This window comes from Carlito syrichta, unplaced genomic scaffold, assembly GCF_000164805.1.
Source record: "Carlito syrichta isolate Samal-C Ts95f unplaced genomic scaffold, Tarsius_syrichta-2.0.1 Scaffold314115, whole genome shotgun sequence".
Classification (NCBI taxonomy): domain Eukaryota; kingdom Metazoa; phylum Chordata; class Mammalia; order Primates; family Tarsiidae; genus Carlito; species Carlito syrichta.
In genome coordinates, this window is record NW_007258211.1 from 389,440 (window position 1) to 401,817 (window position 12,378).

General features: G+C 41.6%; 1 protein-coding gene across 3 annotated transcripts; it reads left to right on the forward strand.

Annotated features, from left to right (window-relative positions):
* The first annotated feature begins 7 nt into the window (after positions 1-7).
* Positions 8-11,713, forward strand: TSN (translin). Of its 3 annotated transcripts, XM_008071093.2 has the most exons (6): positions 8-138; positions 1,609-1,702; positions 2,699-2,795; positions 6,061-6,176; positions 8,224-8,303; positions 9,802-11,713. In XM_008071093.2, exons 1-6 carry the CDS (start codon positions 73-75, stop codon positions 10,033-10,035), a joined length of 687 nt encoding a protein of 228 aa, XP_008069284.1. In that variant the 5' UTR covers positions 8-72; the 3' UTR covers positions 10,036-11,713. The 3 variants fall into 3 exon arrangements, with proteins under 3 accessions (XP_008069284.1, XP_021574755.1, XP_021574754.1); XM_021719080.1 differs by lacking the exon at positions 8,224-8,303; XM_021719079.1 differs by lacking the exons at positions 1,609-1,702; positions 2,699-2,795 and having other exon boundaries at positions 8-251.
* The last annotated feature ends 665 nt before the right edge of the window (positions 11,714-12,378 follow it).

The following is a 12,378-nucleotide window of genomic DNA, read 5'->3' on the forward strand; positions in this document are numbered from 1 at the left end:
TGCTGGTTGTCTCCGGAGCCCGCTTCTCTGGCCGCCCTCGCCACACAGGCTGACTGTCGTGCGGCCGTCGCCATGTCTGTGAGCGAGATCTTCGTGGAGCTGCAGGGCTTTCTGGCTGCCGAGCAGGACATCCGAGAGGCGAGCCCCCTCCCTCCCGGTCCCCTTCCCCTTCCCCTTCCCCTGTCCGGCTGGGCCGCACCGCCCGGCCCTCCTCCGTCGCTCGGTCTCGGGCGACGGGGACGCCTCCGAGGGTGGGTCGCTTGCCCTCCGGTTGGGCCGGGACTCCCCCGCCGCCCCGCCCCGCCCCGCCCCAGATCCGACTGCTCTGCCCTGACTCCTTTCGGGTCTCTGCTTCCCAGCGTCACCTGCCTCATTTGAGCGTCCCTTTCCTTCTCTTCTGCACTTGTGTCTGTCGAAGGCTCAGCGCCCGGGCTTCGGCCCTTGCGCGTTTTAGGTGCTTGTTATTGGTATTTTGAGAGCACACGCGATCCTCTGTTTAAAACTCTCCTATGGCTCCTCGTCCCACATGGGATAAAAATCCAGGTCTCCGTGACCCACAAGGCGTCTCTCTCCAGTCTCGTCTTGCGCTGTCTCCCTTTGTGTGCTATGCTTACTCTCTCTTTCGTGCCGCTAGTGCTACTAATAGTTTTCTGCCTCAGGATTCTTGCATGTCCTGGTTGCTTTTCCAGGAATTTGTTGCTTTCCCATTCTTTTCCTAGTTACAGTTACCTCCTTGGCCTCACAACCTAAATGATCTTTTTCCTGTTACGTTTTTTAGTAGTACGTTAACTGTTTCATGTGTAATGATTAATATTAAACAAAATTTGTTTGTCTCCTCCATTATAAGCTGCCAGAGGGAAGGGACAGTCTGCTTGGTTTCCTGATATTTACACAATGCCTACCACATAAATGTGCTCCGTGAATATTTGTGAAATGAATTGATGAAAAAATACTCAATCCTTGCATTTAATGCTTCTTTTTTGTTTTTGTTTTTTTTTTGAGTTGGGGTCTCACTCTGTCACCCAGACTGGAGTGCAGTAGCCGCACACGGCCACCGCAGCCTCGACCTGCTGGGCTCCAGCGGTACTTCCGCCTCAGCCTTCCAAGTAGCTGGAACTACAGGTGCGCACTACCACACCTGGCTAATTTTTGATTTATTGTAGAGATGAGGTCTCGCCAAGTTGCCCAGGCGGGTCTCGAACCCGTGGGCTCAGGCAATCCACTCACCTCAGCCTCCCAAGATGCGGGATTATAGGCTGAGCCACCGAGCCCGGTTAACGCTTCATTTTATAAATTGCGTTTGTACTTGCCATCCATTGTGTAGGGTTTCAATTGTATAGTTGGGGTGGGTGGATAGTTATTATCCTTTGAAGGCCACCTGAGGAATCTGAGGCTTTTTAGTGACTTTCTGAAGTCTCAGAGGAAATAAGTGGAAAAGTTGGGTTTCAACCAAACTTGGGAATTTTTTTGTACAAGTTTAGTTTCTTGTGAGGATGATTTGAATGTATGTGAAGGTACGATAAATCAAATGTGCTATTTGGTGTGTTTTGCATGAGTCTGTGAAAATATTATGTTGCATTTATCTGATTTTGATTTTTAACTCTCTAGGAAATCCGAAAAGTTGTGCAGTGTTTAGAACAAACAGCTCGAGAGATTCTAACTCTACTGCAAGGGGTCCATCAAGGTGCTGGGTTTCAGGACAGTAAGTTCTTTGTTTTGGTTTTGAAGGTTTTTTTTCTTCCAATGTGTCAGTCTCTTATTTAGGGAGTTAATTTCTATCCAGAAGATGTTTTATTATGAAAAATGTCCATTGTGCTTTATGGTGAGTAAAAATTGAAGAAGTAGGTGATTTGGTCATTTTATAGATTGACAGTATTCTTTGTGTTTTGGTTGATTTTTCACTTCCACATAATGTGGTTTAAATAGGAATGTTTTCATTATGATGGAATTCTACTGATGCTAATAACTCTTGTGTATCTAGTAACTTTTATTTGACTCTTTTTTTGGTGTGTTTGACTCCAAGCTTTTTAAGGATTGAATACTTTTTAATATGTATTTGCAGATATGAGGTGAACTATATAACATTTTCTCAAATTAATGCATTTACAGTCAACCCTTTGAATGAAAATAAAAAATGTCAAGTTTAGACATGGAAACTTCATTGTGAGGTGCAGCCAGGATAGCTAAAAGAGTTGAAATATATTTTCAGATAGAAAAGGTGTCATAGGCAAGTCATTTTTCTCAGTTGATGTGGAGTTGGTCATCCTTATGATGAATAATTGGTAAAGGCTCTTTTTGATCTATATGTAAGCTAGAAGCAGTCCAATTTTAGCCATCCTCTGAGCAGTGAATAGGAATAGCAGCTGGTGCGTAGCCCCTTAAGGATGAGGTTATTTATGACACCTTACCAATTACCTGTGTGTTTCCTAACACATCCCATTTCCGCATCAGGTTTTGGATTGTTCATTTTTCAGTATGGTTGTCTTTTTATTTTTCTCAAAATTTCTTTCTCTCTTTTTTTTAAGTTTCAAACAGTATGGCTAATCAATAGAGAAACTAGAGAGTCAGTTGAAAAGTAGAGCTGTGTATGCATTTGGTTGTAATGTTTCCAGATAGACTACATAGATTATTAAGTAAGAACTGTGTCTGAAATTTGGTAAACTTTTTCTTATCACGTTCGATTATGTTTTGTGACCAGTTCCAAAGAGGTGTTTGAAAGCTCGAGAACACTTTGGTACAGTAAAAACACATTTAACGTCTCTGAAGACCAAGTTCCCTGCTGAACAGTATTACAGGTTTGTAAGAAAAGTAGCATCATTTTATAACCTTAAGTTAAAAAGAAAGCAGAAAAATTATATGTTCTGAATGGTTGCTTAAAACTACGTAAACAGCTGGGCTCAGGGGCTCAACCTGTAATCCCAGCAATTTGGGAGGCCGAGGTGAGTGGATTGCCTGAGCCCGAGGGTTCGAGACCCGCCTGGGCAACTTGGCAAGACCTCATCTCTACAATAAAGATCAAAAAATTAGCCGGGCGATGGTAGCTCATGCCTGTAGTTCCAGCTACTTGGAAGGCTGAGGCAGAAGGATCGCCGGAGCCCAGCAGGTCGAGGCTGCAGTGGCCGGGAGCGGCCACTGCACTCCAGTCTGGGCGACAGTGAGATTCCAACTCAAAAACAAAAACAGCAACAACAACAACAACAAAAAACTACGTAAACATCCTTCTGTAGAAGTAACAACAACAAAAAAAATGATAATGGTGGTGACAAAATTGATGATTTTATTTTTTTCTTTTTACTTTAAAAAATGATTCAAGGAATGTCGTATTTTGCATTGAAAAAGCAAAAAAGAAAATGTATGAAGGTCAAAATTGAAAAGATTTGCTATATTCAAGTTTTGTGTGAAATAGGATGAACTATAGTTATGCTATTAAGTTTATAAGATTAGGTGGTAATATGTACTGGTATGTACAAATATATAATGGAACTGAGTTTTATCTCAGAGCTTGAATTTCACTGCCAAGTGACATATATAGTCAACCAATATCTTATGCCACATCTTATTGAATTTATAACACTGTTAATTTTAAGATACACCTTTATTTTATGTATCAGTAGAGAAGGAACGGGTTGCCAGTCAAAATTGTGAAACATAGATTGTAAACTTTACCCTGATTTTATAGATCTTAAACTGAGAAAAACTACATCTAAGTATTGGAAAGCTGTGATAAATAAGAATCAAGAATTTCAACTTACTTTCATTTTCTTACTGAAAAGGATGTTCTATATTAAGACACATATATAGCCAGGCTCGGTGGCTCAGCCTGTAATCCTGCGCCTTGGGAGGCTGAGGTGAGTGGATTGCCTGAGCCCGCGGGTTTGAGACCCGCCTGGGCAACTTGGCGAGACCTCATCTCTACAATAAATCAAAAAATTAGCTGGGCGTGGTTGCGCGCGCCTGTAGTTCCAGCTACTTGGAAGGCTGAGGCGGAAGGATTGCCGGACCCTAGCAGGTCGAGGCTGCGGTGGCCGGGAGTGGCCACTGCACTCCAGTCTGGGCGACTCTTAACTCATAAAAAAAAAAAAAAAAAAAAAAAAAAGACACATATATAAGGTCAGGTATGGTGGCTCACACCTATAATCCTACCGCTTTGGGAGGCTGAGGGAAGAGCATCACTTGAACCTGGGATTGAGACTAGCCAGGGCACCATATCAATACCTTATCTCTACAAAAAAAGAAAAAGAAAAAGTAAAAAAGCCAGATGTGGTGGCGCATGCCTATAGTCCCAACTACTTGAGAATCTTAGGTGGAAGGATTGCCTATGCCCGGAAAGTTGAGGCAGTGGTGAGCTGTGATCATGCCGCTGGGTACCTGGGTAACAAAATGAAACTCTGGCTCCAAAAAAAGGGGACACATGTATAGTCAATCAACATATGTTGAGGGGTGGGTAGTATAATCTCACAAGAAGATGCTTTAAGGCAAGGGTTGGCAGCCTCCTTGGGGGCCTGCTACCTCTGGGAGCCAAGAATTACTTTTATCTTTTAAAGAGTTGTTAACAAAACAAAGAAAGAAAGAAAAGCACCCAAATAAGAATATGGGCTGGGCTTGGTGGCTCAGCCTGTAATCCCAGCACTTTGGGAAGCCGAAGTGAGTGGATTGCCTGAGCCCGTGGATTCGAGACCAGCCCGGGCAACTTGGCGAGACCTCGTCTCTACAATAAAATAAAACTAGCCGGGTGTGGTAGTGCGCACCTGTAGTTCCAGCTACTTGGAAGGCTGAGGCAGAAGGATTGCCGGAGCCCAATAGGTCGACGCTGGAGTGGCCGTGAGTGTGCCATGGCACTCCAGCCTGGGTGACGGAGTGAGACTCCAACTCAAAAAAAATAAATAAATAAATAAATAAAAATAAAAAAGAATATGTATGTAGACTGGGCACAGTGGTTCAAGCCTGTAATCCCAGCACTTTGGAAGGTTGAGGCAAGAGGATTGGATTGCCTAAGCTCAGGGGTTCGAGACCAACCTGGGCAGTTTGGTGAGACCTCATCTCTACAAAAATAAAAAATTAAGCTGGGTATGGTAGTACAAGCCTGTAGTTCCAGCTACTTGGAAGGCTGAGGTGGAAGGATCCCCTGAGCCCAGCAGGTTGAGGCTGCAGAGGCTGTGATGTGTCGCTGCACTCCAGCCTGGGCAGCAGAGTAAGACTCCGACTCAAAAAAAAAAGAATACATATGTGACAGAGTGAAAGTAGCTCACAGAGCCTAAAATATTTACTACCTGACTCTACAGAAAAAGTACCTTACTATAAGGTAATAACTGAAGCACTGAGGTAGGACGATAGAGCTGGCAGGGTCTTTAGAGACTGTTTACTCTGGAGGTCACACACAGGCTGTCCTGAAGCTAGATATGGCCGTCAGGAAGCTTTGTTTGACTTGCTATATGTTGAGAAATTTTTTTTGAATTTGTTGCTGCAATTGAAGAGCAGAAGCCATACCATAAATATCCAGGGGCAGTAAAATTTTCTGTTCTTTTTTCAGGCTTCTAGCTCAGTATACTGAGGTTTTAAGTTTATTTGCTTAGTGATTGCAGATGGTAATTTTGTGAATCAGAATTTTCTTGCTACCTTACACTCAAATCAAAACGTAGGAATAAGTTACCTGTTGAGGCTAATATATAGTTGCAGTTGTCATCAATCTTTAGTTGCAAATGTTTATTTTTCTCAAAGCAGTATCTTTGTTCTTACTAATTAAACTTCTAAAGCACAATTGCCCTTTTCTTCCATAATCTTCAGTTGTAAATTTTGATATCAAAATTAGACCATACTCCTCACTGATTAAAGCTATAATAAATAATTGTTATAAATGTGAACTTGTAAAATTTATTCTGAATCCATCTAATGTATATGAATGTCATATTGCTCTTAAATGTTTTATGAAATGTTGGCTTTTCACATCAGATTTTATTTGTAAAAGTATCCCGTTTCTAAATTGTTTGGACACGACTGTACTAAACTTATCTCTCTGAAGGGCCCCAGCCTCACAACCTAAACCTGCTTACTTTCATGCAGATTTCATGAGCACTGGAGGTTTGTGTTGCAGCGCTTGGTCTTCTTGGCAGCATTTGTTGTGTATTTGGAAACAGAAACACTGGTGACTCGAGAAGCAGTTACAGAAATTCTTGGCAGTAAGTGTCTTCATTAGTGGGAACTACAGAATCAGGCGTGGTTGCTTAGTTTTTGGTGGAGAGGGCTGTTTGTTGTACTTTCTCTTTGTTTAAACAAATAAGAACGAACTAGAAAACCACTTACACTCACTGGTTGGCGTCCAAGGATGATTGGTTGCAGGACCCCCACCCTGTACCAAAATCCGTGAGTGCTCAAGTCCCTGATGCAACTGGTGTAGTGTTTGCCGGTGATCTGCGCACACCCTCCTGTATACCTTAGGTCACCTCTGGGTTGCCTACAATGCCTGATATAGTTATGATAAATGTTGTGCAAACAGTTGTTACCCTCTGTTGTTTCCTAAAATTTGTATTTTGTAATTGTTGGAGTGTTATTTTTATTTTTATTTTTTGTTGAGTTTGGAGTCTTACTCTGTTGCCCAGGCTGGAGTGCAGTGTCATGCTCATGGCCACCGCAGCCTCGGCCTACTGGGCTCAGGTGATGCTTCTGCCTCAGCCTTCCAAGTAGCTGGAACTACAGGCATGTGCCACCACACCTGACTATTTTTTGATTTATTGTAGAGATGAGGTCTCGCTGTGTTGCCCAGGCTGGTCTGGAACCCGTGGGCTCAGGCAGTCCTCTCTCCTCGGCCTCCCAAGGTGCTGGGATTACAGGCACAAGCTACTGCACCCAACTTTTCCTTGTATTTTTGATCTGTACTTAGTTGTACTTGGAAACACAAAAACTAAAAATATGCAGTGGCTTGCTCATTGTGCTTAGATGTTACTTTTAGTGTTTGAATTAAATTTTTTTTTTTGATTTGTAGTCTCACTCTGTTGCCCAGACTGGAGTGCAGTGGCATGTTCACGTCCACTGCAGCCTTGACCCGCTGGGCTTAGGCGGTCCTTTTGCCTCAGCCTTCCAAATAATTGGAACAACAGGCATGTACTATCATACCCAGCTAATTTTTTTATTTATTGTAGAGACGAGGTCTCACTAAGTTGCCAAGGCTGGTCTTGAACCCCCGAGCTCAGACTGTCCTCTCGCCTCAGCCTCCCAAAGTGCTGGGATTACAGGCTGAGCCACTGTGTCTGGCATTGAATTTTAATTTTTAACAATTTCAAGCCTACAGAAAGGTGAAAGGATAGTACAGTGAATACCAGTTTACACTCCAGCTGAGAATTACCACTTGCTTAATCTCCTCATTTTGCCTGTATATGTGTGTTTATAAACAATTCGAAAGTTAGTTATAGATACCATAACTTCTTACATGCTTCAGTATGCATCTTCTAACAAGAAAAATATTCTCTGACATGACTAGTTACCATTCTTGGTAATATTACTTTTTGAGAGAAGAATGAAAGAAAAAATTGAATTTGCTTGCAAACTCAAAAAAATCCAGTGAGGTGTAGTTACCATGAGTATGAACACATTAAGAAGTCCATTTAAAAGATAGCTTTTTTTTTGAGTCAGGGTCTCACTCTGACGCCCAGACTGAAGTGCAATATATCACAGCTCACCTCGGCTTTGACCTCCTGGGCTCAGGTGATCCTTCTGCCTTAGCCTTCTGAGTAACTGGGACTACAGGCATGTGCCACTTTGCTCAGGTAATTTTTTGACTTTTTTTTTTTTTGGTAGAGACAGGGTCTCACTATGTTGCCTAGGGTGGTCTCGAACTCTTGGGCTCAGGAAATCCTCCAGCCACAGCTTCCCAAAGTGCTAGGACTACGTGTGTGTCACCATGCCCAACCTAAAAATTTTTTCTTATTTTTAAATTTTGTATAGGGACTGAATCGCTCTATGTTGACCAGGCTGGTCTTGAACTCCTGGCCTCAAGTGATCTTTCACCTCGGCCTCCTAAAGTGCTAGAATTATATGTGTGGGCTACTGCCCCTAACTCAGAAACCAATTTTTTTTTTAGTTAAACATTTTATTGCTTGAGTACACAGAAACCAATTTTAAAAGATTCATCCTTTCTTCACTTAGTTCAGGAGAAATGATATGCATCTTTTTATATTCTTAGGCTTAAATTGCATTTGCATCATGACTTTATTTTCCTATTTTTTTTAGTTGAGCCAGATCGGGAGAAAGGATTTCATCTAGATGTAGAAGATTATCTCTCAGGAGTTCTAATTCTTGCTAGTGAACTGGTAAGCTCAGTAATTTTCTGGTTGCTTTTTTTGTCTTTCTGCTTTATGTCAGTTTTTTAAATGGGTAGTGACACTCAGAAAGCCTTCTTCCTTTTCTAAACCATCTGTCCGACACTAGGTAATCATTGAGTGTCACTATATGTGTAACAGTGTGCTAAGCATCAGAAAATGTTGGCTCCAATGATGGGGTAACTGCGCATGCTTACTAATGTGTGAATGCATAAAAGGTGACAAAAATAGTCTTTAATTTTGATGATTTTTAGAGTAGTGGCAAGATACAGTGTTCCTGGTATCTGTGTTAATTCATATAATTGTTTTGGAGAACATTTTACATGTATAACTGTTTAAGTTAATCTTATCCTTTATCTCAGTAATCTCTCTTGAGAAATTGTCCTATAGAAGCCTAAAGAAGAAAAAAGCTGTTAATAGCAGAGTTGAGTAGTTGTGACAGAGATTGTGCACGCTGCAGAAGTGGAAATGTTTACCCTCCAGCTCATTAAGAAAATTTTTGCCTGTCCTTGCTCTAGAGGAAAACAGTCTAGGACTTGTGTGATGATTCCTTGATCTTTGGCTCTGGATACTTCTGGCTTGTAGCTTCTCTCTTCTGTTCCAGACCTGTTGCTCTGTTCACATCTTCACTTCAGCCAGTAGGAGGAGGAAATTGGGAAGAGGGCATAGTCTCGCACTCTAAGGATGTATCTTTGAAGTGGTACATACAACTTCTAGTTAGCATTCCAGTGCCTTGTCTGTAGGGGAGCAAAAATGGCATCTGGCAGGCGGGTGTGTGTGTGCTGAAAACTCCTCCACTGAGGAAGATGGAGAGAATGGATACTGGGGCCCACTGCAGGCTGTACTGTTTGCCTCAGGCTTGTTGGAGACACTTGACTGGTGAATTTGAAGCACCTCATCACTATTACTTGTCAGTGTGAGGTGTCTTTAAGACTGAATATGTTGAGAATGCATTTGAGGGAAGCCTGGAATAGTGGGGAGGATTTTATGGAGATGGAGAATCTTGAGTTGGGTCTTGAATCAATCTTATCTGCTCTTCAAGGCAGTGTTTCACTGACTTAGCTGCTTCTGCCCTCTCTGTCTTACTCATTCTAGGTGACTGGAGTTGCAGCTCAGTAGGTGGACTCTAGAAATGTTATCATTTGGTCTCGATACAAAGAGAGCAAAACTGCTCTGCTTACTCGGTTGTTTCTTTTTTCTGTCAGCCGATGAACTGTAGAAGTGACACTTGCATGATATAAAACACTTCATTTTGCAATAGCCAGTTTAAGAAATTAAGAGAAATTTTCAAAAGATGTGTTTTTAAATGTTACTTGGTGCGAATAGTCTCATTTTCAGGGAGAGTCCTGTTTTGTCTGTCATTGTGTGTACTTTGAGACACGGCGTCAGTGTAGCAGTCTCAGCCTGAGGTTCTTCGCGTTGCGGTCTGGAGGAAGGTAGCTAAGGAGCAGCCTCTTGGTAACGTGCCCCCATTTCTCTCCCTCTGCAGTCGAGGCTGTCCGTCAACAGCGTGACTGCTGGAGACTACGCTCGGCCCCTTCACATCTCCACCTTCATCAACGAGCTGGATTCCGGTTTCCGCCTTCTCAACCTGAAAAATGACTCCCTGAGGAAGCGCTATGACGGCTTGAAGTATGACGTGAAGAAAGTGGAGGAGGTGGTCTATGATCTCTCCATCCGGGGCTTCAACAAGGAGACGGCAGCCGCTTGTGTTGAAAAATAGGAGGCTCTCCCTGCTCCCGGTCTTGCTGACTCAGCAGGTGCCAGGAGGGGGTGAGCCCAGAGTGCCTCTGATGGTAGTTAGGACGCCCAGTTGCTGAGCACTGCGCTTTATTTTCGTAACTAGTTGTGTGGCGTGAGTATCAGAATTGAAACACTCTTTTGGGAGTTAAAAAAACAGCCTCTACGTGGACAGACATTTCTTTGTTGTTTCAGCGAATTTGCTCTGTACTTCTCTGTATTTCAGTTCTGTCACAAAGTGAAATGTTAATCTCTTGGTAAAGTCCTTTTCTTGCTTGCCCTGACTGTTGATGTGCTGATTGAGAAGTTTATTGTCTTGTTTGTGGTTCTCCCAGATGTGATGCCTGATATTTTCTATATCCAAGTTAACATCCATCCACAGGTGTATCTAAAAATAGATCATTAAAAAGAATGGTTGCCAAGCAAGGAAAACGCATTTTATATTTTCCCTACCTTATTTTAAACTTTGCGAGTAAATCAGAAGTTGAATTTTTTTGTCAAGGGAGTTATAGCCCTGGGTTCTCTCTCACTGCCATCAAAATATAAAGGATTAAACTACAAAGTCAAGCTCAGTGGATTTTGGAAAGTTTTTGTAGTAAGGAATTTAGTAACATCTTATCATTTGGTTCTACCAGGCAGGGGGTTGTGCTTAGTGTTTCAAAACACCTCTGCTTTCTGATACTGCCTTAACGTTCTGCTATTACACCAATTAAAAATTGTCTGCCATTTGGTCTTGGAGCATAAAGCCACCCACATGAGTTAATACACAAAACCCTGACTAGTATATTAGAAAAAAATGCTGTGCTTTGGAAGAAAGATAAAATCCCAGATTAAAAAATTAGTTTGATTTGGTAATGTTTTTTAGAGTAAGAAATTTCAGGTTGTTGATGACTATGAACAGTCAGGTTTTAAATTTAAAGTTTGGGGCAAGTCATGCAAATCTTGTTGGCATTCCCCTTCCTCATTTTCTGTTAGTAATAAGAATATTTACCAGGTAACTCTTGCTATTGAGTTGAAATTATTAAAATGGTGACTTAATCTGTAGTTCTTTGGCACCCACTGAAAGGAAAGTGCTAGTGTTTCCAAAATAACATGAAGTATTTAGAAGTATCACCCTTTCTTGCCTAGCAACCGATTTGGGCTTCCTGTTTGTATGACACGATATTTGGCATAGCCTCCACAGCTTTTATCAGGCCATGTTAGACTGACTGCATTTTCCATCATAAGGAAAGACGTAGACATGAGATGTGAGTTGTAGTGCGGTGTTGAATTTTAACACAATTTTCTTGACAGCTCTTTCTGCAGTTTTGTAGAAAGCAAAAAGTGTTAGGTTCTTAAAAGCGCCCAGGATGGTCACTTAAAATGTGCAGCAATAGCACTGCCTGGATTAAGCATAAAAGGCTTTTGAACTGTGTGATTGGACATAGACAGTAAGTTCGATAATAGTTTTTACTTGCCTCTTTAGGTATCAGTTCTGCTTGAGAATACTTAAGTGTTTGCCAGAAAATGTGGGTTTCGGTTTTAACAAATGCAGTTTAAGTGGAGGTGCACATTTTGATCTTGGAATTTCATTTGAGAATTTAGAAGTGTCATGTTTATAATTGTTCAGTTGTGTTTGCTGGCTTGTCACAAAGCAATAAAATTTTTTGGTCTTTTTGTAACTGAGTGTGCTGCTGTGAGAACTCTTCTATCTGGAGAATAAATTCTGAATATTTTCGAGGCTGAAGAAGAGCAGGCTGCCAGGCACTTACCACTGTGTGATGGTTACCCTAACCAAAAGACATCAGCCACTTGGAGTTCTTTAAAGTGCAGATAATGCATGTGTGGTCTACGTTGATTGGGGCATTAAAGGTAGTTTAACTGAAGTTGTTGAGAAACCTTGGCTCTGGTTTTAGCATGCCAGGAATACTTTTTTCAACTTCAGAAAATCAAGCAGGGTAGAGAAAGTAGAGATGAATTAGGGGATGCGTATTACATTATTTATAAGAAGAAGAAGAGAACCAGCCATAAATACTTGGTGAATGACAAGTCTTGTCTTAAACATGAATGGTAATATGAGTAATGCTTAAGGGAATTTAATGAGACTTTTACTTAAACAAGCATCTAAAGAGATGAGACAAACATGTAGGTTGCTACTTCCATAGTTTCACAACTGTGTACTCAGAAATTAAAAGCTGTCTTATCTCTTGGTGTGGGCTAAACTATTTGTTCTCCTCAGATAGAGCATCATTGTCATGGCTGACACCAAAATAAAACTCCCTGAGCCTGAAATAATTTGTTTTCTTAGTATCTACCGTAAAAAGCATTAAACAAGCAAAAGTAAATA